The sequence below is a fragment of the Nyctereutes procyonoides genome, unplaced genomic scaffold (assembly GCF_905146905.1).
Source record: "Nyctereutes procyonoides isolate TBG_1078 unplaced genomic scaffold, NYPRO_anot_genome, whole genome shotgun sequence".
Lineage (NCBI taxonomy): Eukaryota > Metazoa > Chordata > Mammalia > Carnivora > Canidae > Nyctereutes > Nyctereutes procyonoides.
Window position 1 is genome coordinate 57,294,041 of NW_026575140.1, and position 26,864 is coordinate 57,320,904.

The 26,864-nt window shown below is 58.0% G+C and overlaps 3 protein-coding genes across 7 annotated transcripts; all 3 read right to left on the bottom strand.

The window, feature by feature from the left end:
• Window positions 1–4,313: 4,313 nt before the first annotated feature.
• Window positions 4,314–5,479, bottom strand: TMEM95 (transmembrane protein 95). The gene is made up of 6 exons (XM_055305261.1): window positions 5,311–5,479; window positions 5,108–5,164; window positions 4,856–4,936; window positions 4,731–4,751; window positions 4,528–4,608; window positions 4,314–4,405 (listed from the first exon to the last, which is right to left on the bottom strand). The coding sequence occupies exons 1-6, from the start codon at window positions 5,477–5,479 to the stop codon at window positions 4,314–4,316; spliced, it is 501 nt and encodes a 166-aa protein (XP_055161236.1).
• Window positions 5,480–5,761: 282 nt separating this feature from the next.
• KCTD11 (potassium channel tetramerization domain containing 11) lies at window positions 5,762–8,705 on the bottom strand. Its single transcript, XM_055307236.1, has one exon. It carries the CDS (start codon window positions 8,100–8,102, stop codon window positions 7,215–7,217), a length of 888 nt encoding a protein of 295 aa, XP_055163211.1. The 5' UTR covers window positions 8,103–8,705; the 3' UTR covers window positions 5,762–7,214.
• Window positions 8,706–9,352: 647 nt separating this feature from the next.
• Window positions 9,353–26,860, bottom strand: ACAP1 (ArfGAP with coiled-coil, ankyrin repeat and PH domains 1). Of its 5 annotated transcripts, XM_055307229.1 has the most exons (28): window positions 26,615–26,860; window positions 25,420–25,596; window positions 24,726–24,797; window positions 23,012–24,509; window positions 22,808–22,862; window positions 22,198–22,318; window positions 21,958–22,026; window positions 21,363–21,420; window positions 16,928–17,047; window positions 16,701–16,754; window positions 16,563–16,621; window positions 16,262–16,445; window positions 16,084–16,128; window positions 15,858–15,953; window positions 15,671–15,745; window positions 15,478–15,587; window positions 13,748–13,799; window positions 13,548–13,648; window positions 12,877–13,000; window positions 12,568–12,779; window positions 12,013–12,082; window positions 11,780–11,874; window positions 11,502–11,671; window positions 10,786–10,958; window positions 10,326–10,435; window positions 10,131–10,241; window positions 9,773–9,822; window positions 9,353–9,521 (listed from the first exon to the last, which is right to left on the bottom strand). In XM_055307229.1, exons 7-28 carry the CDS (start codon window positions 22,008–22,010, stop codon window positions 9,421–9,423), a joined length of 2,223 nt encoding a protein of 740 aa, XP_055163204.1. In that variant the 5' UTR covers window positions 22,011–22,026; window positions 22,198–22,318; window positions 22,808–22,862; window positions 23,012–24,509; window positions 24,726–24,797; window positions 25,420–25,596; window positions 26,615–26,860; the 3' UTR covers window positions 9,353–9,420. The 5 variants fall into 5 exon arrangements, with proteins under 5 accessions (XP_055163204.1, XP_055163202.1, XP_055163203.1 ...); XM_055307227.1 differs by having other exon boundaries at window positions 22,198–23,539; window positions 23,632–24,509; XM_055307228.1 differs by having other exon boundaries at window positions 22,198–23,155; window positions 23,402–24,509.
• Window positions 26,861–26,864: the final 4 nt, after the last annotated feature.

Consider the following 26,864-nt stretch of genomic DNA (forward strand, 5'->3'; position numbering starts at 1 on the left):
TTCCACCAGGACAAAGTAGGGATAGATTTTTTCTGCTCTACCGGGTCTGAGGCCTTAGTTGGAAAAAGTCAAAGTCTGGACGTGACTTGACAGCTGGGGGCTGTATTGTCGCTCACATGGTGGCAGGACATGCTACCTTTTGACCAAAACCGTGGACATGGACTCTCCATGTACCTTGGGCTTCTTCATACCATGGCAACTGGGTTTGTTTCAGAGTGAATATCCCAAGAAGCAGAGGGTAGAAGTCTCCAGTTCCTTTAGGACTTGGGCTGGGAAGTAGCCCAGTGTTACTTCTACCACATTCGGTTGGTTGGCCAGTGATAGAAGGAAGAACATATGGACCCTACCTCTTGATGGGACACATCTCAAAGAATTTAGGGGCCTTTGTTTAAAACTGCCTGTGCTTTTCTGGTGGTGCCAGACCCCTAGTAGCCTCTCCTACTTGGTGAAGGGCTCAGTAAAACCAGCACTGCCCTGGCAGGTCACACACTGGTGGATTGGCCTTATGGGCACAGAAAAGACACAAACGCCACCAGCCTCCAACACTGCGTGCTCATGAAGAGCTCACATGAGGAGGGCGTATCACAGAACTGCAGAGAAGGGGCTGGAGTTGCCAGGGATGCCTCCTGGTGTCTCCATGTTCCAGGCTCTGGGGGAACGAAGATGAAACCTTAGGGAGTAGCTTTCAAGGGTAACGCATGGTCTAGAGAGAAGATTTTTAAGGAGACACCACCATCCGATGTAACAGGTACCACATGAGAGATGTCTAGGGAAGGGACACCCTACTCTGCCTCAGGAGCTCAGAGAAGGCTTCTTGGAAGGGGTGACGTCTGGGCCAAAGAAGGGCATTAGGGTATAGGGAACAAGCCCAGGCAAAGGCAAGGATCCAGGAGCAAACAAAATGTTTAGGAAACTACAAGTGATTCAGTGTGGCTGTGGGGTGGGCAGAGCTGAGAAACAAAGCTCCAGGGGAACGTCCATCAGACTCTTGGCACTGCCCTTAGCCCTGAGGGAGATCTCAAGGAGGAGGTAGGGTCAGGGAGGGATGTGGGTTTAGAAATGTTGACTCTGAGAGGCTCATGGGGCTTTGAGGGGGAGATCCCACATAGAGCTGTGTCAATCAGCCCTGGCATGAGGACCAAATAAGAGGTGGGGAGCAGCTGGTGAGAACCCTGAATGTCAGGGTCAAGGGCCAGGTCTATATTCCGTAGGCAGGGAAGAGCTGGGGAAGGGTCTCAAGCAAGATAGTGATGGTTAATGCTTAGGGAGGGGCCCAGCGCACGTGGGGAACCGTCCCAAGCCTTGTGTATGAACTTATTTGGACCTCGCAGTAATCCTGTGAGGTCAGTGCTGCTACACCTCATGGAAGTTAAGAGATCACCGACTCGGGACACAGGGTGGCTAAGTTGTTGAGCATCTGCCTTTGGCTCAGGCCTGATCCCAGGCCTTCCCCCCACTGCTCCCCCTCCTGCTTGTGCTTTCTCTCTTACTCTCTCCCTCTCTCCCTCTCAAATAAATAAATAAATAAATAAATAAATAAATAAATAAAATCTAAAAAAAAAAAGAGAGATCACCAATTATAATATGTAACATTCTGCTGGAACACATCTTCAACTTAAGATGGATTCTTCAGAGCCATTAAAATGTAAACAGGAAAAAAAAAGCCATAGAATCAATGAACTGTATGATTTGCATTTAAAATAAGAGGAAAAAGGAACAGAGAAGTTAACTTGCCCAAGGGCCAGTGAGACGTAGAGCCAGGATTCCAGACCCGACAACCCAACTACAAAGCTCAAGTTCTCAGCCATCCTATGATGCCAGACAGGTGGTCATCAATGATATGGGGTTCCACCAAGACCAGTGTGGCCACTGAGGGCTCAGTGGGCGGGAGGGCAGTGGGCAGTCAGGTGGCACCCTTGGGAGATGAGTCCACAGTAAGAGGGTTATGGACTGGCCTGGGGGCCATAGGACGGGAGGAGGGGACCAGGTAGGATAGAGGTCCTCCAAGAATGGGCTGAACTGGTTGACCCCACTGCATGTTGGGTGTGAAAATAAGGACAACTCCAACGTGTTGAGTCTGGAAAGAGGGTACAGCATCAGGGGGTCCAAGGCAGCTACCACAGACCAGAGGGCAGCCGTGGGGCCCCGGGGCTCAGCAGAAGTGGCTTATCATCCCAACTTGGGCAGGAGTGCTGCCTGGTGCCTGCTGGATGCTCACCAAGCAGCTGTCAAATGAATGGATAAGTTGTATAAACTTCATGTATGATCTCTGGGTCTCTCTCTGTCTCGCTCTCTTTGGTGTAAAATGAATGGATTGGACTTGAATGTGCAAAATAAAATGGAAGGTACTTTCCCTTTTAAAATATTTTATTTATTCCTGAGACACACAGAGAGGCAGAGACACAGGCAGAGGGAGAAGCAGGCTCCCTGTGGGGAGCCCGATGTAGGACTCAATCCTGGGACCCTGGGGTCACGCCCTGAGCCGAAGGCAGATGCTCAACTACTGAGCCACCGGGGTGTCCCTGGAAGGCACTTCCTTAGAAGGGGCAAGTATCCCTCTCTCCATCCCCAGGCCCTTCATGGCACCCCAAACTGTGGTTGTAGCCCTGGCTGGCTGTAAGTTAGATTAACTGAGGCTCCATTTGACACCACTGAATTCAGAAGCTCTGGATATAAGGCCCAGAGATGGATAGTTGTTTTGTTTTCTTTTTAAGATTTTATTTATTTGAGAAAGAGAGCATGAATGGTGGGGAGGAGCAGAGGGAAAAAGAGGAGCAGACTCTCCGCGGAGCAGGGAGCCCCATGCGGGACTTGATCCTAGGACCCTGGGACCATGACTTGAGCCAAAGTCAGACACTTAATCATTTCAGCCTCCCAGGCAACTGCCGGGATGGATAGTTTCTGAAGCTGCCCAGGGGACTGTCACGTGCAGCCGGATGAGAAGTTTTGCCCTGGAAAACCCCTGGGCTAGGGGCAAGTGGGTGGCTCAGTCAGTGAAGCATCTGCCTTCAGCTCAGGTCATGATCCCGGGGTCCTGGGATTGAGTTCCGCATGGGGCTCCCCGCTCAGTGGGGAGTCTGCTTCTCCCTCGCCCTCTGCACACCCACCCCCCGACTCATGTGTGCTCTCTCTGAAATAAATACAATTTTTAAAAAAATTACCCTTGAAAACCACTGGGCTCGATGCAGGCAAGATCCCTTCCAATCTAGGCCCTTGGCCTGAGGCTTGTGGTTGGTGACCGGCTAACTCCTTTTATGCTTCATGTTCCACACACCCAACCCAAAACTCCTGAGCGCCAGGAGACCGAATGCTGGGGTTTCTCAACCACACACAACTGAGGTCCTAGACAGGAGAACTCTCTGTTGTGGAGGACTCCCCTGAGCGTCTCGGAGGCCAGGGAGGCTGTAGAGGCCCACACCCCTGGGCCTCCACCCTTTAAATGCCAGCAGCCCATCCCCCAACCAAAGCCATCAAGAATGTCTGCAAATGTGGCCACATGTCTCTTGGGGTTGAGAACCACTGTGCCACAGCGAGTCTCCCCTTCCCCCTCTGCCCTCCCCAGTCGCAGAGAGAGGCTAGGCAGAGTGGAGGCCATTTGACAGCAGGTTTACTCTGTCTTGGCAGGAGGGAGGCCTCCGTGGGAGGCCAAGGCTTCACAATGTTAAATGGAGGGATAGCCTGTTAGCAGGCTGACTGATGTGGTCTCAACTCTAGAGGGAGGGCGGCTTCCAGGCACTTATTCCCGGATTCCCAATCAGTCATAAGAGCCCCAAGAGTAGCTTCTGGGGCAGCCAGCCCCCGTTTTCCGAGAATAGGCAGGAGGGGGTGTGGGAGGGGTGGTGCCTGGAGGGGATTCTTTCCTTCTGTAGATATTTTCCTGGAATCAGTGACTGCTCCCATCTGATTCGTAGAGGGCTGGGGCTCCGGGGCAGGGGAATGTTCCCCCTGTGGGTGCCTGGGTCCCCAGAGGCTGTCTGACCCCGGGACCTTGGGGACATTGGGCTTCAGGATGTGGAAGGCTGAGCCTTTGGTATGGGAGCTAAAGGGCTGGCTGATTCCCTCCAAGGGGAGTGGAGGTGGTGGGCTCCTGCCCTTTTGGAGTGGAGGCTGGGAGGCTGGCAGTGTCTTCACAGATCCTCTTTTGGTTTGAAGTAATTGGACCTGAGGGGAGACAGAGATGGGAGGCCTGGGCAGGGCAGGGAGGACGGTGGGAGGAGGCAGGAGGGATGGTGGTGGAAGGTACTGCGGGGAAGGTGGGGGGCGCTCAGAAGTGGTGAGGCTGCTTCCGCCCTTAGCCTCCCTGCTCTGGGGACTCACTCCACCACAAGGCTCAGGATGCCCAGCAGCAGGGCAGCTATCAAGACAGAGAGGAGCAGGATCCTGGCTTCCCGAAGATCGTGACTTCCTGCAGGGAGCCCAGGAAGCAGTGAGTGATCCTGGGGACCTCACCAGTCATGGGGGGGCGCCGCCTAATTGCTCAGAGATCCGAGCCAGGGGAGGCCAGGGCCAGGGCTTCAGGGGTCCAACCTGGGAAGCAGCGCTTTTTGGGCCAGCAGCGCACCTGGGTGCTCTGGCAGGTGGAGCAGTTGTAGAGGGTGGTTCTGCCCCCTGCAGGAGATGACAGGAGCCGAGCTGGGGCGGGGCAGCCCCAACTCCCTCTGGGGGCTGCCAGGCTCCCCTGGGGTACCCCCGGTGCCCCCGGCCTCACCACCCCATCCTTTCCTACTCACGGCAGGCAGGCGCGCAGAGAGCTGCAACCAAAGACAAGGAGGGGTGCGGGGACAGGAGACGCTCAGCCACCACCACCCACCCCCTGCTCCAGAGCCCCAGCACCCCATCCCTGCCACAGCAGTACCTTCCCGGGTGTACTGGGGGAGCTTGATCTTTTGCAGCCAAAGCTGGTACAAGGGGAGGGAGGAGAAAGACCCTTTGATCTCTGGGGAGACACGGGAGCAATATTGGGGGTGCCTCCCCTGTGGAGGGGTGCACCTCTACCCCTCACCTCGTGCCTCCAGGGTCCTACCTTCCTGTATCCGCCCCCTGATTCCTAGCCCCCTCCTACTGCCCCTCCGAGCCCCCCAGGGGCTGCCTTGCCCCTTGACCTCACCCATAACCCTCAGGACTCGGTGAGTCTTCTCTATGACTCTGTTCATGGACACCTCATCTGTGGAGACAGCAAGGATGTGTGAGTCTTTCCCGGCTTCCCCGGGGCCGAAGCAGGTCCCCCGAGGGGAGAGGCCAGTGCGTTCAGAGAGGGCTGCGGACCGGGGGTGTCCCGCTCGGGGACTGTCCCTGGATGTCTGAGCTCACCTAAGGCAAAGGCCGGAAAGTTCCAGGAGGCCCCACAGTCCTTCCACTTAGCCTCCACTTGGCCACACACGTGGGCCAGGCGGCCCGACAGGTCTCGAGCTGAGAGCTGGCAGAGGATACAGGCCTGGGTGGTCGCCAGGAACACCCCACCTAATGCCAGCACCCACATGAGGCCTGCTGGGGAGTGGTGGGGGAGCCCACTGAGGCTGGGAAGGCCTCTGAATGCTACAATCTTGGCTCCAGCCCTGCCTGGGGAGTCTAGAGTGTTCCAGAACAGTTGGGGATTCTAGAACATTATGGCACAGTGCCACCATTCTGTCTCTGGCTGGGGCTAAGGTGGGGCCCAAGGAGCTGAGGACCTGAAAGATGACCAGGCAGAGAAAGCAGGGCTTGTGCCGCAAAGAGGACAGCACCCCCCAACCTGGCCTGCAGCAGCCTTGACAAGTTTGAGGTTCCAAAAAGCCATTTTATTTTATTTTTTTAAAGATTTATTTATTTATTTTTATTTATGATAGACACACAGAGAGAGAAAGAGGCAGAGACACAGGAGGAGGGAGAGCAGGTTCCATGCCTGGAGCCCGAAGCGGGACTCGATCCCGGGACTCCAAGCTCGTGCCCTGGGCCAAAGGCAGATGCCAAACCTTTGAGCCACCCAGGGATCACCCCCATTTTATTTTTCTTCTTGTAAATCGTGACCAGCGAGAAATAATGAGTGACTCCCGAGTACCCCACCCCTCAGGGACCCAGAAATCCCATCCCTTCCCATATCCTCCCCTGCTCTCTCCACCTCTTCTGTTGGTCTCCCCTCTGCCCCAGGCAGCCTGGGGCCTGCCCAGCTATCTCCTAGCAACCATGCCCATGGTTGCCTTGGCAACCAAGAGTTCTATAGTGGCCTCCAAGGCCCAGCTGGGCCCACTGACTCCTCTTACCTTTCACCAGGAAGATCCTAGTGACTCAAACATCAACAGGCTCCTCCTGCCTACGTGGTGATGTGAACACACATGCGTGCACACACCCCCCTACTTGATTACACTAATTCTCCATCTACTCACACCCATACCACAGACATACCCAGTACCAAACACCAGGCAACCACAAACAGGCCTGGACACGCAGAGACCACAGAAAGCCCAGCACACAGATGCTGCCTCCAGCAATAGACAGGAGTCAGGAAGGCGGAGACCCACACGTCAGTCAGACACACAGGCTGACACACACACGTACGTGAGCAAAGTAAGGCCAAAACCTGCGAAGATGCCTCCTCCACCATCAATATGGGGTCCTTTACTATGGACTACGGGGCTCCAGCCCTATAGTAAATGGGGATTCTCCTAACTCCCTCATGCCAACCTAGGGTAGAGTGTAGCCTTTCCGTCTCCCTAAGTAACGTGAGACTGTGAGACCCAGCAAAGGATGCCCTTTCCCATAGTCAAGAATGTTCCGGCCACTCTTTGGTCAGGCTAGGCCATCCAGCTGCAGGAGAAGCCACGGTCCAGGAGACCACGTCACAGCAATCCAGAGTCCTTCACCCACACTTCGGTGTCCCTCCAGGGTCCTGCTAGGCCTAGCCTGAGCATGGAGGGGTCGCTACTCTTCTAGAACCTTGAATACTGAGCTCAAACAAGGAGACACTGGAGGCCGCCAGCCTCAGGCAAGAACAAGCCTGGGAACCTTTCCCCCCCTCCCAGGATTAGCACCAGTCCAGACCCTCTGCATGGCTTGTGAGCCCTCAGCGGGCTGAGATTTGGGAATTCCTGCCCACACCTGGGCTCCAGTCAGGTGCAGTGGGAGCCCTGACTCTCACAGCTCCAGAGGCAGAGCTAAGAAGAGGCTTCAGGGGGCCCTTCATCCCTTTTGCTGTCCGTTCTTTCTTTGCACCCCACTCAGATGGGAGTGCCACGCACTCAGTGCCGCACGAAGCGCAGAGATCGCGAGTTGAGCAGGTCTTCGGGGTCAGGGAAGACGGAGTCTAGACGGAAGCCGTGCTCCAGAGCGACCCGCAGCACCTCCTCTAGGAAGCCTGGTGTGCCCACAACCTCCCGCAACTCTCCCGGCCCCCCAGTCCACAGCGGCTGCAGCCCCAGTCTCCTATACTCCACCTCGGGGAGTTCTGCGGGACAGGGGGCCCACTCCAGACGGAAGTGTGGGCCGCCCTCAGCCCTATCCTCACTGGCCACACCAAAGCGGGCCCGCATGGCACCCAGGCACTCGGGGTCGGTGCAGAAGATGTTGGCTCGGAAGGTATCCACCTGCACAGAGCTCAGCTCATAGTGGTGTGGGCCCCGGCGAGCAGAGAAGTGCACCAGGCGGGGGCTGGCATCCACGTCTGCGTGGAGCAGGGCAGCAGTGGGTACGGGGGTCCCCCGAGAGGCCTCCAGGTCCCGCAGGGCATCCAGGAGGGGCTGGATCTGGTAGAAGTCGGCCTCTGCCCTGAGAAGTGCTGTCTCCCCATACCCACGGGGCAGGTCGAGGCGGCCCAGCCTCAGGAAATTGAGGATGTGCCGGAAGGCCTTGCCATCTCTGTCGATGAAGTAGTGGCCACCTCCCTGGGGGCTGAGGTTGGGGGGTATGGGGGTGCCGGCCCTGAACATGGCCCCCAGCATGGAGTCCGGGAAGCGAGTCAGGGTCTCCAAAGTGGTGGAGTATAGTGTGCCCCCAACATTCAGGGTCACGGGGCCCCCAAAAGAGGGGGGCGAAGAGGGCACAGGAGGCGGCGAAATTTTGGGGACTACGGGAGATACCGCAAGAGAAGAAAAGGCAGAACTGCCTGGGTGTGGGCAGAATTGGGTCATAAAGTTGAGACTGTCTCCGGATTCACAGGTGGGAGCGCACGGCGGTGAGATGCGGGGCTCGCCTAGGCTACGTCGGTAGCGGGGGGTGGTTTCCAGGGACAGACGCGGCCAAAAGCTCGAGAGAACAGCTGAAAAGCGCAGAAGCCAGAGAGGCGGGGAGATTTCGGTCCAGGCGTTCTCGATTCCGATTCCGGACGGAGGGTCAGCGGCTCCTCTCTGTGGTCTTCACACAGAGGGTTTCCGGAGTCCCACCAGCAGGTGACGGTGGCGAGCACAGGCCGGCGCTCCGAAGGACCCAGCTTCCGAGTTCTCGGCAGATCGCTGTCGCCGCGGGCGAGTCCACGCAGGGCCCCGGGGGCCAGTCGCAGGCCGGGCCTGGCCCAGGCGCGGGTCTCGGGCGACGGAGGCGGGGCGGACGCGAGGGGGCGGCAGGGGCCCCTACCCGCCGGGGCGCGGGGGATGCACGCTCGACGCGAACCGGGAGCCCCGGAGGACTCGGATGGAAGCTGCCGGGAGTCTCGGGGCCTGGGTGTCGCCGCCGCCGCCGCCGCCGCCACCACGGTCCTCTCCGCCCCCAGGAAGTGGCCTCAGGGCAGCGGCCGGCGGCCCTTTAAGGGACCGCCCCGCCCCCTTGGCGCCCCGCCTCCCGCCCCCGCGGGGCTCGCGCCGCAGGGGCGGAGGTGGGAACCGAGAGTCTGGAACCCGGGAGACGGGGCGAACGGGCCGGTCCAGGAACGCGGGCGGGGGTGGGGTCTGGAGGGTGACTCAGGAGCGTCGCTCCGGATGTGGCCGCGACCGCCCCGCAGGCGCCCAGGAGTGCCCGACCTCATGTCTGCAGCTCCGCGCGGGGCCTGAGGCCCCGCCGTCCCGGGCTGGGGGCGGTGCTCACCCGGGCGCTCGCGTCGGGAACTCCCGAGGGGGCGGGTGCTGAGCCGCCGCATTCCGGGGATGCCTCGGGGCCGGGGTGGCCCAAGCCAGCCTCTCCGTCCCGGCGCGACGCCAGCGGCCCCCTATGGGAGGCCGGCCCCCCAGCCCACGCGGGCGGCCTCTCCTCTGCCAGGCCCGCCGCGTCTGGCCATGTCGCCCGAGCCCGAGAGCTCCGCCCAGGGCCGCCGGGTGCTAGGGCTGCGGCCTCCGCCTCGCTGTCCCGGAGTGGCCCCTCGCGTGACTCGAGCTCGCAAACCCCCACCGCTCCCGCAGCCCCGGCCCGGCCGGAGGGTGGCGCCCCGCAGAGGAATGACGACGGGAAGCGCAGAGCACAGAGGCTTTAATGGCCCAGGGACCGGCGGGGTGGGGCAGAGGGGGCCGGGATGCAGGATCAGAGCGTGTGCAGGTCGTGACTGCGCCGGCTCAGCTTCTCTGGATCGTCCGACGCCATGAGGGAGAAGTCGCGGAAGATGTCCAGATACGTCTCGTCTCCTGAGGGGAGGGAGGGAGCAAGGGCTGGGCTGGCGAGGCGCCGGCCGGGCGGGGTTGGAGCGCGCTCACCGTGGGCACAGCGCCCCGGCCCGGCCCTCTCGGGGTTCGAAGACGTGCGCTCTCACACGCACTCAATACACATTTGTGCAATAAGTAATGAAATTAGTCTATGCAGCCGGGTCCGCGAGGCAGGTCTGCAGGGGCCAGAAGCTCAGCAAGGAAAGCGCGTGGCGGGGCGGGAGGTACTTTACCTGCCTGGCCCTGGGCCGCCTCGACCTCTCTCATCTTTGCCAGGCGTAGCCTGAAGGGTAAGGATTCAGGCACGAATGACTATCTGTTCAGGGCCCCACTACCACTCCTCGTCCTCTGAGCTGGGGTCGTTAATTCATCGGTCCCCCTGAGGTCCAGTGCTTAAAGGCGTTTACCAACCCCGAAGTCTGTCACTGGGGACGAACTCACCATCCGTGCTCCCTACCCGCCCCCCTTCCTACTCCCCGTCCCGGGTCTACACTCGGAGCACCCTTCCTCTTGTCGGGTCCGGCCAGCAGCTCCCAAGCCCCGCCCCCAGGTGGGTAGGGCAAGCGCTGGCCCCGCCCCCCACGTCCGCACAGGGTGACGATGTCAGCGTTGGCCGTTTCCATGGCGATCGTCAGGGGGTCTTTGTTTTCGGAGTCCCGAGCTCCCAGGTCGGCTCCCCGTTTCAGGAACAGGCAGGCCAGCCTGGAAAGGACAGACAGGTTCAGCCGGCCACTCACCATATCCGGGCCCTTCTTTCCCGCAGCCATCCGCCCCGCCCGTCCCTACCCGGTGTGGCCCAGAATGGTTGCGTGGTGCAGCGGCCCCCGGCCGTGATTGTCCGCCTGGTTCACGTTCGCCCCGTTCTGGAGGAGAAACTCACAGGCCAGAAGAGAATTCTGCATGGAGAGGTTGAGAACGGGAGAGAAAGTGGCATCTTTAGGAGCAGACTAAAGAGGTTTTGGGCTGGGGTGCAGCTGTGTCAGGCTCTGCTCCAGCCCCTTCCCGGTATGCATAGGTTAAGTCCACAGTACAGCGTCATGCGGTATGTTATCTGTTCTACAGACGAGCACACTTGAGGCACAGAGGTTCACAACAGTGAGTGGTGTGAACGTGAATTCAAACCCAGGTTGCCTGCCTCCAAATCACATGACCCCTTAGCAACCCGTCTCTATTGGTCATCATTCCCTAAGGGGGGTAGGGGTAAGAGCGGGTCCCTAGTCGCAGTAGGTACGTGGGCAAGACTCACAGCAGCCGTGGCCTGGATCAGTGGCGTGGCATTTTCCCGAGCTGCGTTGACCCAGTTGACATCAGCTCCGTGGGCGAGGGCATCGGCCATGGTGGGGAGGGATGGAGGGTGCCCGGCAGCTCGAAACAGCAGGGCCCCTGGGTGGAGGCTGCCCAGGTCATCGGAGTGGGGCTCTGGTGAAGGAAATTGGCCGTGGGTCTGGTAGGAAGCCCTAGGCACAGGCCCCAAATGCTCTGATGGGACAGGTCATTCCTCAGTTGTGGGGAGACTCCGTGTGTGTTCGGGACTCCGGGGACAGCAGTGGGAGGTGGGGGTGTGTGTGCGTGCAGGGCCCGCAGGGCAGGGGGCACGGACAGCATCATTCAGCTCCTCCTGTTCACTTACCTGGACCGGCTGGACCGTCACAAGGGAGCCAACAGCCCCAGTGGCTCTGGTTCCCTCTGCTCCAGCCAAGCTCCTGCCTCCACAGGCCTTTTCATTCTCCCTCCTGACTTTTCCTGTGGTTGAGACCCTCCCTGCCTATCCCCAGCCCCATGCTCCTCCCCAGTCTTCACTTAGCCCCTGAAACTCTTGCCTTGTAAAATCAGAGCTAGTGTGGTCCACCCCCAACATTGGCAAGGGGAGGGCTGGGGCCCCATGCTCTGTGCCTCCTCACCGGGTGTGACATAGTGCTGGGCACGCAGCCGGGCTCCCCGAATGTCCAAGCAATGGTATACCTGGCCTGGCTCTGCAGCTTCCCGGCTGGGACCTGATGGAAGGCTTGGGGAGCACAGGAGGCTGCCCCCTGGAGGGCCCCCGGCCACCTCTTCGCCCTCGAATCTCAGGAAGTTTGGTCAGGAACTTCTTCTCCACATATTTGGCATGAATCCAGGCCTCCTTCTCCTGCCTGGCAGAGTATGGCAGGGAAGAAGGGGGATAGTCTTCCCTCCTCTGGTCCCAGACCCTCTTTCTTCCCCGCCAGTAGGCAGCCCCAGCACTTCCATCCCAATCTCACCGGGAGCAGGTGGGCCCTGGTTTTTTCACTGCCATGGCCTCCACGCGGGCCTCATAGATCTGGTTGATGACGACATTCCCCAGCTCGCACATAAGCTTTGGGTGGCCCAGACAGAGACACAGACACAGACAGACAGGTGGGAGGGGAGGGAGGTGAGTGTCTGAGCCCTCAGGACACTGCCGTCCTGGACTCACCCCACCCCACCCGGTTCTCATCACGACACCCCAAGTCACCTTTACCAGTTCTGGCTCCCATGAGTCAAGTGTCAGAGACCTGACTTTGGAGAAGTGAACCCCGAGGCTCCTGGTGGGTCAGAGTGAGAGTCAGGCCCTCTGCAGGGCAGCAGCTGCCAGATGAGCACAACAGGCACGCAGAGGCACTGACCAGGAGGCGGCAGGGCAGCGGGCTGCGTGGCCTGGCTCTGTCCATCCTTCCCTCTTCCCCCTTCTCCTACATTTCAGTGTCAGGGCCTCATCCTCTTCAGCCACCTCCCTTCTCTTGCCCTGCCATTCCCATCCTTCCGCCAGACCGATTCAGATGAAATGCCTCACAGACTTGCTGAGGCCTGGTGACCTTTCCTCTCTCTGCTCATTGGTTCCTTTACCCTCAAGAGCCCCGACCTCATGCCTCCAGTCAAGCCTATAAATCCCTCTGGCCAGACCAGGACGCTGTACCCAGTGACAGCAGGGCAAGGAGGAGGGGGGAGCCCGTGGGAGGAACTCTATCCTGCCCCCTCCCCAGACCCCAGCCGGAAGGAGTAGGGCCCCGCTGGGGTAGTGGGGAGTGACCTGTGGATGCCCGAGCATTGGATGCACAGAGTGACACCCAGGTTGATGCTGGCCCACTCTGGGGCTGGCTCTCGACAGTCACAGCACTGGGCATTGCCGTCTACGCTCTGCACCTGGGCTGCCACGTGCCCAGCTCCGCCTGGTTCCCTGCCCTTGCTCATCCCGCCACAGCCCAGGGTAGCAGAGGAGCTCATGGCGGGGTATCCTGAGCCCTAGGGGAGACAGAGGTGGAAAGGATGGCTATGGGGCTTGGGGAAGGGTGCCTCATCTCCCTGGGCAGCCCGGCCCTGTACCCTCCAATTAAGGCACCTGGCCTGGACCCCGGGGGCTGTCCTCGAGGCGAGCCTGGCTGAAGGCCGTGGCGATGCTGCTTTGCACAGCACTGATCCACAGCTGCAGGAGACGCTCCGAGTCAGCCTGCAGGAGGCAGGACCTGGGCAGGAGGGGAGAGCAGAGGGGCGCGGGTGGTGTGAGGCCTGGGGAGGCTCAGGATAGGCTGGCTTACCTCCAGCTGCTATTCAACCAGTACCCGTTGTACTGACATACGAAACACCAGTTGAATAGAGATTTGGCACCAATGGGTCAGATCTTTCTAAATATCCCCCATTGCCTTATCCTTTCTTGCCAGGACACCTCCCGGTCTGTCCCCCAATCCAGCCACCAGAAGGTTAACGCTCTATGATCAGCCCTGCCTCCCTGTTGGCAAAGATTTAGACACAGGAATGCCTGGGTGGCTCAGAGGTTGAGCATCTGCCTTCAGCTCAAGTCATGACCCTGGGATCCTGGGATCAAGTCCCACACTGGGCTCTCCGCAGGAAGCCTGCTTCTCCCTCTGCCTGTGTCTCTGCCTCTCTCTGTGTGTCTCTCATGAATAAACAAATAAAATCTTTTTTTTGGAACAAATAAAATCTTAAAAAAAAAAAAGATTTAGACACAGTGGAGCATCAGGAGCATCAATCACCCCTGACTTCTGCACTCACTTGCTGGGGGACACAACCTCAAAGCAAAACCGCCTTTCTGAGTCGGGGCAGAGCTTCACAGTGCAGAGGCGAAGGTCATCCACCACCACGGTCACGGGGTCCTGGAAGGGGAAGGAAGGTGACGAGGGGCAGCCATCCACACAGCTGCGGCAGGGGCAAGGTGTCACCAGGCTCTGGCACCCAGTGCCCAGCCCACCTACCTTGTACTTCTTCTGATAAACCAGTTGGTTGCTCTGAATAGTGAACCAGCGTCTGGAGGAGGTGGGAACAGAGTTGTGGACATGAGTGGCACTGGGATGCACTTGGGACAGGGACTGCTGAGGGGCTGTGTGCCCTTTGCTCCATGAGGATCTTGCCTAGAGAGCCGTGCTGACCACCTCATCCCGTCAGGAGGGCACACGGCCTTGTAGGTCAGGACACCCAAAGCGGCACTGCTCACACCTCAGACAACCCAGATTTGATGCATTCGTGAAGACAACTTTCCAGAAGTAAAATGCTTTTTCCAATAAAAATACTCTACTCTAATTTTTTAAAGATTTTATTTATTCATGAGAGACACAGAGAGAGAGGCAGAGACACAGGCAGAGGGAGAAGCAGGCTCTCTGCCGGGAGCCCAACGTGGGCCTCTAGGTCTCGATCCCTGGACCCCGGGGTCACGCCCTGAGCCAAAGGAGAGGCTCACGCGCTGAGCCACCCAGGAACCCCAAGGTTTGTTTTTTGTTTTTTAAAGTAATGGCTATACCCTCGTGGAGCTCAAACTCACAACTCCCAGACCAAGAGTCATGTGCTCTCTACTCATTGAACCAGCCAGGCGCTCCTACAATTGTTTTTTTTTTTTTTTTAATTTTAATTTTTATTTATGATACTCACAGAGAGAGAGAGAGAGAGGCAGAGACATAGGCAGAGGGAGAAGCAGGCTCCATGCACCGGGAGCCCGATGTGGGATTCGATCCCGGGTCTCCAGGATCGCGCCCTGGGCCAAAGGCAGGCGCCAAACCGCTGCGCCACCCAGGGATCCCTACAATTGTTTTTTATAAAGATTTTATTTTGGGACACGTGGGTGGTTCAGCAGTTGAGCATTTGCCTTTGGCTCAGGTCCTGATCCCGGGGTCCTGGGATCGAGTTCTGTATCCGACTCCCCGCATGGAGCCTGCTTCTCCCTCTGCCTGTGTCTCTGCCTCTCTGTGTTTCTCATGAGTAAATTTAAAAATCTTAAAAAAAAAAAAAGATTTTATTTTTATGTGATCTCTACACTCAACGTGGGGCTCAAACCCAGAACCCCGAGATCAAGAGTCACAGGCTCCACGGAGTGGACCAGCCAAGGCGCCCCGTGTCTCTTGCCACAATTTTGACAGAAGCATCTTAGGGAAAGGCTCAATTTTCTGACTTGGGCCAATGTCCCCGACGGGCTGGCAGTGGCCCTGGGACAGGAAGTAGAGTCACAGCAAATGACCAGCCCGCCCCATACCTGCAGGGGCTCCTAAGTCCCTACAGAAGCTGACAAGGCCCCATGTCGCTGAGCACACCCCTACTAGCTCCAACTTCTCCTTGCCCCACATCTTCCTCCCTCCCTCTGTCCCCCCACCCTCAGGGCTCTGTCACTGGCTCCTCTTTCTGCCTAGAATGTTCTCTCCCCCAGATATCCTTCAAGTCTTCACCCCGAAACCATCTTCTCACAAAGCCTGCCCTGACCACCCCACCTAAAACCATGACCCATCCCCAGCTCTTCACACCCTCTGCTTTAGTATTTTTTCTCCTGTGCCGCTCTTCTCTCCCAACATAACAGAATTCACTGTGGGTCTCTGCAGTGGGATACAAAGTCTGCGAAGCTGGTGGGTCTTGTCTTTTTTTCTCTGTGCTCGGCACCCTATCTCAACAAATGTTTAGGTGATTTGGGTGGGTGGGGGTGATGGGGGCACCTTCCCCTCACCTGCTCCAGGTCTTAAATGCGTTGCTGGCCCGTTTGAAGAGGTGTCCTTCCATCACTAGGCCACCAGGCCCTTCCTTTAGGCTTGGCTCTGGCTCCTCCCCACCCAGCTCCTGGGGAGCACAGGAGGGTCAAAGGGCAGCTGAAGTGGGCAGAGGCCGAGGCACCAGGCCCTGCTGCACCCCAAGGACCTCACCTTCTGCTTCAACAGCACGTGTCTCTGCTCCATGTCCCTCCTCTCACGAGCTGAATTCAGGACCAGCTGGTGCAACTGGGCACACCATGGGCATTTCAGATGTTCCCCCCCCGCCACCCCCCACTAGGCCAGGACAGGTATCTTAGAGGCCCCTCCGCCCCCACTGTCCTGCTCCCCGGGGCCCCACCTGGGCGCCCAGCTCCCTGCGATACTGGGCCAGCTTGCCCAGCTCCTCGTGGCCCTGCTGGAAATGGATAGCTTGGGCCTCCACCAGCCGCAGCACCTGGTGACAAGGTGGGCAGGGGGTGGAGCTGACAAGGCACTCTGTCTCTCCTTCTTCCCTACTACCACCCCATCAGCAGGCTCCCCTCCACCCTGCCATCACCACCACCGCCGCCACCACCGCAACTCACAAACTCCATGATGTCAAACTTCCTCTTGTCCTCAATCACGTTGATCTGAGGGCCCCCAAAAGCCCTCAGGTCAGTCTTGCAACCACAGCACCCCCTCCCACTGCACAGGGGGCCCTCTCCAGCCTCTGAGGGGCCAGAGGCCCTCGGATCCCGAGGCGGGATGGGTTGGGGTGGGCACCTGCAGGGCATAATCCAGGGCTCGTCCCTGGTACCCAGCCCGCGCAGTCTTCAAGGCAGCGCCCGCCTCTTCTGCCTCCTGGGCCCGGCGCCTGGGGACCTCAGCGTTGTGGATAAGAGCAGCCTCCAGGCTCTCAGCCCCCTTCCAGAAATCCCGGCGAGCCTCTCGGAAGCCCCGGAGACCTCTGTGGAGGAGCGGAAAAAACAACCCAATAGCTCCCCCTACTCCCAGCAGAGAGTCCCAGGGAGGCCCCTGTGGGGACAGGAAGAAGGATGGAGGCCTGGTTCCTCTCCCGACTCACTCTTTGGCTAGGGTTTGGATCTGCTGCTGCAGCGTGTGCTGGGTGGCATCTAAAAGCTCCTGAGGAAAAGCAGAAATTGACAGGCGAGGCCCAGGCCACAGAGGCCGGACACCGGTCCCACCTGCTCTGCTCCCTTACCGCATGGCTGTCCAGCTTGTGGCTGAGGCTCGTGGTGAACTTGTCCAGACACTCCTGGGCACGAGGCGGCAGAGAGAGGGTAGCAGACATGGGGCAGCAGCACCTACCGTCTACACCCAGCCCACCAGGTGGCCTCTGGCCGTGGCCCCAGCCCAGGTTCACCCTCCCCTCGCAGAGGACGTCCATGTTCCAGACTCCAGCCCAGTGTGGCTTGGGCCTCCACCTACCGCCATCATGGGCTCTGGTGGACCCAGGCGGGCCAGGTCACAAATGCCAGCGATGAAGGTGCGGCCAGCGGCCAGGTAGTGGCGCCCACTTTCCAGGAGGCCATTCCCCAGCTTGAGAAGCTAAGAAGCAACAGAGTGACAGAGAGTTGGGGGACCCCACCCTGGTCCCCCTGCTCTGCCCTTCCCCAGGGCTGTGCCCCTGCTGCCCAACCTCACCTTTGCCTCTGCAGCCCAGCTGGGCACCCTCAGTTTCTAACACACCCCTGGTGCTTAACTGCTCTGTGCCTGGAAGACAAATCTCCCAGCCTCTCACCACAGCCGGTGTCAGCTTCACCTTTGAACTGTCTTTCTCTGTCCCTTGACACACGTAGCCCCCCAGGCCTGCCCCACCTGCCCGGATCCAGTGCTTCCCAGATACCCTACCCTCATGCACTGTTGGCTCACAGGACAAATGCTCCACCTGGGTGGCACTGAATTCCCCAGTCCTTCTCAGCTGGAGCTGTCCCATTCTGTGCTCATGGCACATTCCCTCACCAGATTAATCAGCCCCCTGGCCACAGGGTCAGGGCAAACAAAGATGGCAAGTTAGGGTGCTCCTAGGTCTGATCCGAGGAGGGTCCCTCTGGAAGAGCCAGGCAGCTGAGCCAGAAACCAAAGCGAGGTCTCCTGATCTCAGGCCCTTGCTTGGGAACTGCATTGCCTCTCAGGTGACACCACTTGGTTTGGGCCTGAGTCAACATAGCTGGGACAGAGCGAGCGTCAGTGGAGCCCTTCAGCTCAGCCCAGGGGACAGGAGACCAGCAGGGAAGTTTCCTCCACAGGAATCTCCATGTGGAGATTTGGGGCAGCAGGGGATCAGAAAGCTGGGCCCAGAGGTTCTCCATTAACTTTTAATGAGTAGAAAGACTTTTGAGGGCTAGTGAAGGCTGCAGGGAACTACAGCTTGCCTTGAAGGTGGCTGACAGGGTCACTAATGGTCAGGACAGCGACCATGATCCAATCTCATCAGATGTCACCACGAGGTGTCTGTGATCAGGGACCAGGACGCAGACACTCACAACTTCACTGCGTAGTGCTGGGGCACTGAGTGTCCGTTTTTTTCCCTACCCACCACCCTTTCTCCATCTGTGAGCATTCACAAAACTGAACTCATGACAAACTGGCCCATCCATGCGATGGAACAGTGCTCAGCAACACAAAGGAATCAACCGTCCATATGGGAACTACTCATACCAATAGGCAACAACCTGAGCAGACCTCAGGGGCATTATTCTGAGAGGAAAAAAAAAAGAAAGGGCCAATCTTGAGAACTCGCCTACTGTATGATTTCACTTGTGTAACGTTCTAGAAATGACACGTTGGGAGAACAGAGGGTGGTAACTGCAGGTTCGAGAAGGCAGGGAGGTATCAGGATAAAGGGTAACTCCTTGTGGTGATAGGAGTTTCATATCTTTTTTTTTTTTTTTTTTTGAGAGAGAGAGAAACCGTGCAAGAGTGGTGGTGGGGAGGGAGAGGGAGAGTCCTTTTTTTTTTTTTTTTTTTTTTTTTGTTCATGAGAGACACAGGGAGAGAGAGAGAGGCAGAGGGAGAAGCAGGCTCCATGCAGGATGCAGGGAGCCTGACGTGGGACTCGATCCTGGATCTCCAGGATCATGCCCTGGGCTGAAGGTGGTGCTAAAACCGCCGAGCCACCTGGGCTGCCAGAGAGGGAGAGTCCTAAGCAGGCTCCATGCTCAGCACAGAGGTGGACAGGGGCTTGATCTCATGATGATCCTGAGATCATGACCTGAGCTGAAGCCAAGAGTTGGATGCTTGACCCATTGAGCCACCCAGGCCGCCTAGGAGTTTTTTCTTTCTTTTCTTTTTCTTTTTTCTTCTTCTTTCTTTCTTTCTTTCTTTCTTTCTTTCTTTCTTTCTTTCTTTCTTTCTTTTTCTTTCTTTCAAGATTTTATATATTTATTCATGAGAGACACAGAGAGGCAGAAACACAGGCAGAGGGAGAAGCAGGCTCCCCCCAGGGGCCCGACGTGGGACTCAATTCTGGGCCTCCAGGATCACATCCTGGGCCGAAGGCGGCACCAAAGCGCTGAGCCGGGCTGCCTGAGTTTTGTGTTTTCAATGTGATGCTGGTTATAAGAACAGAGCCTTGTGATGAAGTGCCACTGAATTATTCACAAAGACTTTTTGAAACAAGGGTACAGTCAACCCTTGAACATGGGTTTGAAATGCGCTGGTCCACTTGTAAGTGGATTTTTTTCAACAAATACACTACCGTACCATAAATGTGTTTTCGCTTCCTTCTGATTCATGTTTTCCAAAATTTTGTTCTTTTATTTTCATTTTTTAAAAGTAAGCTGTACACCCAACATGTGGCTTGAATTCACCACCCTGGGGTCAAGAGTTGCGCGCTCTACTGACCGAGCCAGCCAGGAGGTCCTCTTCCTTATAATTTCCTTAATAGTACTTTTCTCTAGCTCCTTTTATTGATGAACACTATATAATACATACACCACACAAAAATGTTAATCGATTGTTTATGTTATTGGTCAATGGCAGGCTATAAGTAAAACTTTGGGGGAGTCAAGAATTATATGCCAATTTTTGACTGCATGGAGGGTCAGTTTCCCTAGCTAGCCCCCTTGCTGTTCAAGGGTCAACTGTAAATGCAAACAGGTAAAATCCAAGTATGGTCTGCAGATAGTTCAACGTGCCAACATCAATTTCCTGGTTTTGGTGACATACTAGTGTTATATGAGACGCCACCTCTGGGGGAAACTGGGGCATGAGGACATGGGACTTCCCTGCATTACTGTTGTAACTTCTCCTAAAGTCTATAACTCAAAAATCAAAAAGCTTAGGGGCACCTGGGTGGTTCGGTCATTTAAGTGTCTGACTCTTGATTTCAGCTCAGGTCATGATCTCAGGGCTGAGGGACTGAGCTCCACACTGGGGTGGGGAGTAAAGGGGGGGGGAGGACCTGCACTCAGTGGGGAGTCTGCTTGAGATTCTCCCTCCCCCTCTGCCTCTCCCCTCCCTGCCACTCGCACATGTGCGTGCCCTCTCGTTGTCAAGTAACTAAGTCTTTAAAAAAGAAATTTAAAAAGTGAAAAAAAACTTTTTTTTAAAGATTTTATTTATTCACAGAGAGAGGCAAAGACACAGAGGGAGAAGCAGGCTCCCTGTGGGGAGCCCGATGCAGGACTCGATCCCAGGACCCCAGGTCACGACCTGAGCCGAAGGCAGATGCCCAACTGCTGAGGCACCCAGGAGTCCCAAAAATGAAAAAGTTTAAATAAAAAATATGTATTTGTGAATTGGTCACCTGCTAACCTTCAGACTCTGGTACAGGTACTGGGGATTGAACAAAAACAAAACATAAAAGTCCCTCACAGCACTTAACGTTCTCGTGGGGGAGAAACAAGAAAACAAGCTGGCAGAGTGACAGACACACTCTAAGGTGACCCTGAATGGTTCCCTCTCTTGCATCATCCCCACCCCCCTAAGCGTGAGACATGTGACCTGATCCTACCAACAGAACGCGGCAAAGGCCACAGGACAGTGCTCCCATGGTCAGGTTATGCCACGGGGCAAAGATGACACATTCTCTGCACCTGTGACTACATTTCGACGTAAGCTGATGCCACGTTGGCGGCACACATGGGAGTGACCCCCCACCCCCCATCCCCAACGACAGGCTTGAAGAAGCAAGCTGCTGTGATGTGAACTGCCCAGGGATGGGCCCCATGGCAGGGGACTGGGGGGTACCCTGGGCAGGTGAAGGCCTTAGTCCTACAAGGAACTAGCCTCTGCCGACGATCATGAAAGCTGGGAGAGGACCATGTGCTTCTGATGGGACTGCGGTGTTTGAGCCCATGAGTAGAGGACCAGCGGAGCTGCGCTTGACTGCTACCCTTCTGGCACCATGCTAGCAGGTGCTGGGCTAAGTCAGCACATCCGCAAGGACTCTTTAGGGAGCAGTAGGAAGCTAGCAGGGCAGATAAACACATCACACGTGAGAGCAGGATAAACGCTAGAGAGAAAACAGAGAAAAGTGAAGCCAAGTAAAGGGGCAGGAGCGTGTATGCGTGCGGATGCACGTTTTATACAAAGTAGCCAGGGAGGGCCTTCCTGTATCATGTTTAAGTGTCTGGCTGGCTTATCTCCCCAAGGCTGTCTGTGGGCTCCCTGGGGGCAGAAGAGTCTTGCCTTCCCCAGAGGCCCAGCTGACCCAATAAGCCCACAGGGTGTCTGGTCTTCCAAGGCCCTGTGTGCCCTGGGGGTATGGAGCTGCCCCTTCCTTCTCTGCAGCCCCGTGAAGTATTTACCCCGCAGGATCAGCATTCACAACCCCTGGAACAATTTCGCCAGCTCCCGTTCTCTCCCTGGCCCCGCCCCTCCCACTTCAAGGCGATCCAGGGTCACCTCTCTGTGTCACCTTTTCTAGCCGGGCCTCCAGCTCTGACACCTCGGCTTCCACCAGCTCGATAGAGGCTCTGGGAAGAGAGGGATGGATGGATGGGGTCACAGGAGCAGAGCTGGGGTCCATCTGATCCGTGCACCCCAGGAGGGCCAGGGTTGGGGTTGGTGGGTAAGGGGACAGACAGAAGGGCCAACCAGTGAAGGCCTGACCACCGCCCTCTTTTGCTCCCTTCCTTTGCGCAGTGTGGGAGCCACAGGGCCCAGGCCACAGCAGGAAGAGTAAAAGGAGGGTGGATGTGGTGAGGGCAGGAAGTTGCTAACCGCCCTAGCAGGTGCTGGGGGAGGGGTAGGGGTCCCCAGGAGCGGGAAGTGGGAATGTCAGCTCTGGAGATAGAGGGGCTCCAGAGACTCCCTGGGCACATAAAGGGGGTGGAAAGCACCCAGGCCTGGGGTTGCACAACAAAGGTGCTACTTTTTCCCCCGGCCCACACCCCTCTGCGTCCCTGGCAGGACGTCTGGACCGAGAAAGGTTGTAGGTGTGTAAGTATGTGCGCTGGGGGAAGGGGGTCGGGCCTCACCTCCTGTGCTCCCCCAGACCCGTGCACACTTACCGGAAGCGGGGTGAGTCCTTGAGACACTCCTCAAAATCCAGCTTGACGGTCATCTCCACTTGATTGGCCCTGAGACCAGATGGGTGGTGGGGGGTCCACGTGGAAGTGCTCCCCGCCCCAGGAGGGGTTGATGAGGCAGGTGGAGGGGGTCCTCTCCCGGGGAAGAGCCGGGGGGTGGGGTGGGGGTGGGGGCTCGATTCCTTCGCGGAGGTTCAGGGGTGTCCAAGGAGGAGCTCTCACCTCACACTTGCTGGCAGCTCTGGGAGGGGCAGAGGCGGGGGAAGGCAGGAAGCCACAGCCCCGCCCACGGAGACTGTGCTGTCCTCTTCCTACTGGGAGCTCTAGTCTCTGCTTCTTTCTCCTTTAGTTGTGGGGGTTGGGGAGGCACATAGGGGGTCAAATACTCATTCAGTCACTCAGAGAGGTGAGGTAACCCTGGGTGAGCTCTCTGAATCCTCAGGTGTACCATCTGGAAGATGGGCTTGGTAACTCGCTCTCCCTCCCCCCCGCTGCCCTCCCAGGGTTGTAAGAATTCATGGTGCTATTGGTAAGGTTAGGATTGGTGGGTTGGCGGTACCACACCAATCACTGTCACCCTGCTGCAGATGGGTCTTCTGGGCCTCACAGACCCCTGCTGATCCAGTATCCCAAGGCACTCCCAGTTCTCTTCTGGGCTCCCCCTGCTGTGGTTTCCTGTGTGCAGAGGTCCCTCGCTCCTCCTGTCCTCACTGACCTAGCAGGCCCAGTCACAACTCACAGCACCCAGACTCCTGCGTGTCTCTTTATTGCCCACCTCAATTGTGGTGAGGGCTGGGAGGGGCTGGCCCCCACCCCATCCCCAGCTGCCTACATTTTCCATTGTCTGGCTTCCTCCTCTTGTGTCCAGCGAAGCCGCAGGGTTTCATCTGCAGAGAGAAAGGACTGGGCTACTGGCTTTCTTGAAGCGGCCAGGAGATCCGGCCCACGTTACTCCGAAACTCCCTGGAACCTACCCACTCAGGCCCTCTCCCTCCCTGGCCAGCACGGGCAGCCCCTCGCCCCTGCCTGGGCTCACGTCTGCATTGGTTTGGGTGTGGGGAGATTCGGTTGCTTCCAGGTTCTCTCTCCAAGCTTTCTGGGCCCTGCCAGTTGAGCCCCTTGGATACCAGCCACTGACACCAGCCCAACTCTGCTCTGTCTTTGGAGGACAGGCCAGCTCCTGGAGGGGGGCGGGTAGCAGAGAGGAGTCAGGGAGCAGGCGTGGGGCCAGTGGATAGTGCCATGCTGGAGAGGGCCCCAAATCCTTTGGAGCCTCCTGGTTCCTCTCTGAACAACACAAGCCTTGCACACCAGGATGCTTGGGACCATGCTCAGTAACCACTGCTGATCCACCGGTATGCAAAGAAGGGGAGCTGGGGGGCTGAGTGCTTGTCAAGAGCCAGACATTGTGGCCTGGTGCCCTCACCAGGCTGTGATGTCGCCACTGTCCCCGTCAGGCAGTCTTCAGTGGCCTGGTGATCCTGAACAGGGTTTCCTGTGTGGTCCAGCAGACGGACCTCTGTGCTTATGGGGTTCTGAATCACCCAGTTAAAATTTACGGAGCCTGCAAGCATCACGGGACCAAGATTGGGGCACCCCACTAGTCTGCTGGCTACCAGCACCCCCCGTCCCAGGCTGACCCAGCCCAGCTCTCACTGTCCTGCTGGTCATGCTCATCTTCTGTGTCCTCCTCGAGCTCCGGGTGTGGGGAGCACCTCAGGTACCTCCCTTTGCTATAATACTCTTTGCGTTGCAGGTCAATCTCCTTGTCTGACGTGATGGCGGCTGAAACTGGGCACTGATTTCGGAAGCTATGGGAATCTGGAGAGTCACCCCAATGATCTGAGTCTTCCAGCCATGTCGGGGGTCTAGGACCCCCAGGTGTCCATAATGCCCTCCCTCAGGGGAGAAGCTCAGGCCCCCGATTTTCATCTCAATTCTGTGTCCTCCTCCCATGTGAGAAAACCCTGGTGACCTATCCATTCCCCAAGCCTGTCTCAGGCTTCCCGAGGGCCATCATGCTGAGGACCCCACCTCCTCCCCCTTCTATCTTCCCTGGGGGTGCCTCCCATCTCCTCCCTCTCAGGCACCACAGCTGACCCTTGACTTCCAAGAGGTGGTTCCTGGTCACCAGGCCAATCTCATCTTTGACTCCTCTGGCCAGTCCTCCCGGCCAGCCTCTCTCCGCAGGCCTGGGCTCTGGGTCCCGCATCATGCCTCGACTGCTACTGCCCATGCTAGTGCTAGCCCCGTCGCTGTGCTTATTACTGGAAGAAGGATTTTTCTGAGCTTTAAGGAACTTTCCTTCATTGTAGTGTGACTTTCGGTGCTTTTCAAAATCACTGGAGTCTGTGGGCCATTGTGAGAGCTTGGCTTTCCTGCCAGACTCCCATGGAGGGTTCACTCTGCCTCCCCTTTCTCCTCAGTCCCAACCCCTCATCTCACGTGTCTTGGAATAGTTGTCTGAAGACCCTGGGCTTCTGTTATCATCGTACTGTAGGACCTTGGGGTACAAATTGTCCATTGTTGCAAACCTGAAGGAGAGGGAGACTAGTTGGGGGCGCCAAAGGGGAGATCACAAGGGGGGCCTAGCTGGGCTGACTCCCCGATCTTGACCTTGGTCAGTCCTGATAGCAGGGAACTGTACCACCTCTCATTTTGATGGCCGAAAAAGCAGAACTGGCTCTGACCCCAGGGGTGAGGTTAGGAAGAGGCCTCACATCTCTTCTGATCTCTGGCTGGACTCTCACCTCTCAGCCAGCGCCTCAGGAGTCACTGTGCGAGAGGATGCTCCAGGCAGGTCCTCATCACCGTCCTGCAGCCTGCAGAGGAGGGAGGAAGCAGTGCTGGGATGCAGGCATCAGGCTGTGCCCAGTCCTTGGGGTCTCTTGCCTCCCCCTCTACTCTCTCTGAATAGGGAAGGTTCTGGGCTGAATGATGAGGGCTGAGGGCTCAGCACCTGTGGTAGGGAGTGCTGGGCTCATCCACCTTCATGAATCCATAGTCCTTGTCAGCAGGGTGGTAGGTGGCCAGAATATTCATCTCATCCCACCGCTGAGACTTTTTCCTGGAATAGGGGTAGGACCCAAGAGAGGAGAAGGAAACCTTCCAGTGACCTTCCCTTCACAACCCTCCGTCGTTCCTTCAGTTATTCAAAAACCTTTCTCTTGTATCCTCTCGTGGTCTCAGAGGCGCAGGAGCCTGAGGATGGCGAGGCGAGGGTGCCATACCTGATGATAATCACATACTGGCCTGACAACGTTTACTGGGCCCCAGCTGCGGCCCCAGAGAGCCTGGAACCCAAGATTTCCCAGCTCACAGCCCTCAGCCGCTCTCCTTCCCAGTTCTTAGGACGCCACCCTCTCCCCTAGCTCCACCCCCTCCAGTGTCGGGAACCCCGCCCTCCGGGCTCCGTGCCGCTGCCCCCTGAGCCGGGCTCCTTACTTGTCCGCATGGAGGCACTTCTGCATCAAGATGGAGCTGCTGTTTTTTAGGATGCTCCGGGGTCGGTCTTCACCAGGTTTGTGGGAGTGCGAGCAAGTTGACCTGGAGCGCGGTGGACTGCATCCCGAGTTGTACACCCCAGAGCCCCCAGACCCGAGGCCGCAGGTCCCGGATACACTGGTTCCAGGGAAGGGGGCATTGAATCCGTCAGGGTTTGGGCAGGACCCGGCGCTCAGGCCCGCAACCTCCCCAGGGTGCTGGCTGGGCCCGGAACCGGGGACTGCTACCCCCGCCGAGGGCCGGCTAACTCTAGGACTGCGAGTTACGATCCCTCCAGAGTGCAGGGGGGTCTCAGAACCGTGAAACAACGCAGCACCGGAGGGCGGCCCGGCGTCTGCCTCGACTCCTCCGACGCCTCCTAGCGCCCCCCTGCTCGCCCCTCCACCGAGGCCGCCAGCGGCCCCCACAGCCTCCGGCTTCTCCATGGCCCCTCCTGGGGGCCCCTCTCAGCTGCCCGGCCTCCACATAACCCCGCCCCGAGGCCCCGCCCCCACCGCGCCGAGCGGGGGACGCTCTGGCAGAGGCCCGGGTCCACTTCCGCTCCGCTCTCCGGGGCCGCGATCCGGGGTTCCAGACTCTAAGTAGGGCCCTCGGGCTGGGGGGTTGCCCTCTGGTTGCCTCTCTCTGTCCCACCCAAAGGCCTTCTTTGTCTCTGGGATTTGTTCCCGCCCTTCTTCCCCATCACCGCCTTCATCCGAATTATCCAATCACAATCGGGGGTCCCGGTCACGGGCGAAAAGCCTTGATTGTGACGTCACAGCCTTTCAGCCTCAGCGCGAGCTCGCAGAGTTGGGCTGGGGGCTTGTTCCTAGCTCGGGGGTCTTTTGGGGGGGCGGGGGTCAATTCCTCAGCGCCGTTGCTGGAAACCACCTGCCAAGGTTTCACTGGACTCTTTATCCGTAGATTTAAGGGTCTGGCTGGATGGGAGTTCAGGGTGGGCTTATCTGGAAGTACTGCCAGCCCCTTTAGCCTTCCCCGCCCCCCTCCCCAAAGTCGGCCTGCTGGGCCCCTCACGAGAGGTGTGAAACAAAGCGACGAGGTTGCGACAGTGTCGCAAAGACGTAGCCGCTCTCGGCGGGGCGCGGCGCCGAGGCGTTCATTTATAAAGCGCCCAGGTCCTACGGCCGCTGCTCACCCGCTGCGAAGGCTGTGGCGCGAGGGGAACACAACCCCTCCGCCCGCCGTAAAGCGGCTTCCTAGAGGGGCCGCGTGCCTCGGCGAGGGCGGGGTCGTCGGCGCCGCTGTTGCCAAGCTGAAGGTGGGGCGGACCCCCTGCGTCGTAAAGGTGCCTGCGGCTGTCGTTTCCTCTTCTGTCGCAAAAGCTCCCTGTCCCAGCCCGCACGGCTTTGAGAGCCTCGCCGTCACCCCGCCGTGCCGTAAAGTAA

Coding starts and splice junctions, on each gene's coding strand:
- ACAP1 (XM_055307232.1), bottom strand. CDS start 22,010: ATGACCGTCAAGCTGGATTTTGAGGAGTGTCTCAAGGACTCACCCCGC. Junction 16,446..16,562: donor ATCCAAACCCTAGCCAAAGA/GTGAGTCGGGAG, acceptor GCTCCTCCACAG/AGGTCTCCGGGGCTTCCGAG. Junction 13,649..13,747: donor TTTATCAGAAGAAGTACAAG/GTAGGTGGGCTG, acceptor TTCCCCTTCCAG/GACCCCGTGACCGTGGTGGT.
- KCTD11 (XM_055307236.1), bottom strand. CDS start 8,102: ATGACCCAATTCTGCCCACACCCAGGCAGTTCTGCCTTTTCTTCTCTT.
- TMEM95 (XM_055305261.1), bottom strand. CDS start 5,479: ATGTGGGTGCTGGCATTAGGTGGGGTGTTCCTGGCGACCACCCAGGCC. Junction 4,752..4,855: donor CCCCCAGTACACCCGGGAAG/GTACTGCTGTGG, acceptor CTTTGGTTGCAG/CTCTCTGCGCGCCTGCCTGC. Junction 4,406..4,527: donor CAAAAAGCGCTGCTTCCCAG/GTTGGACCCCTG, acceptor GGCTCCCTGCAG/GAAGTCACGATCTTCGGGAA.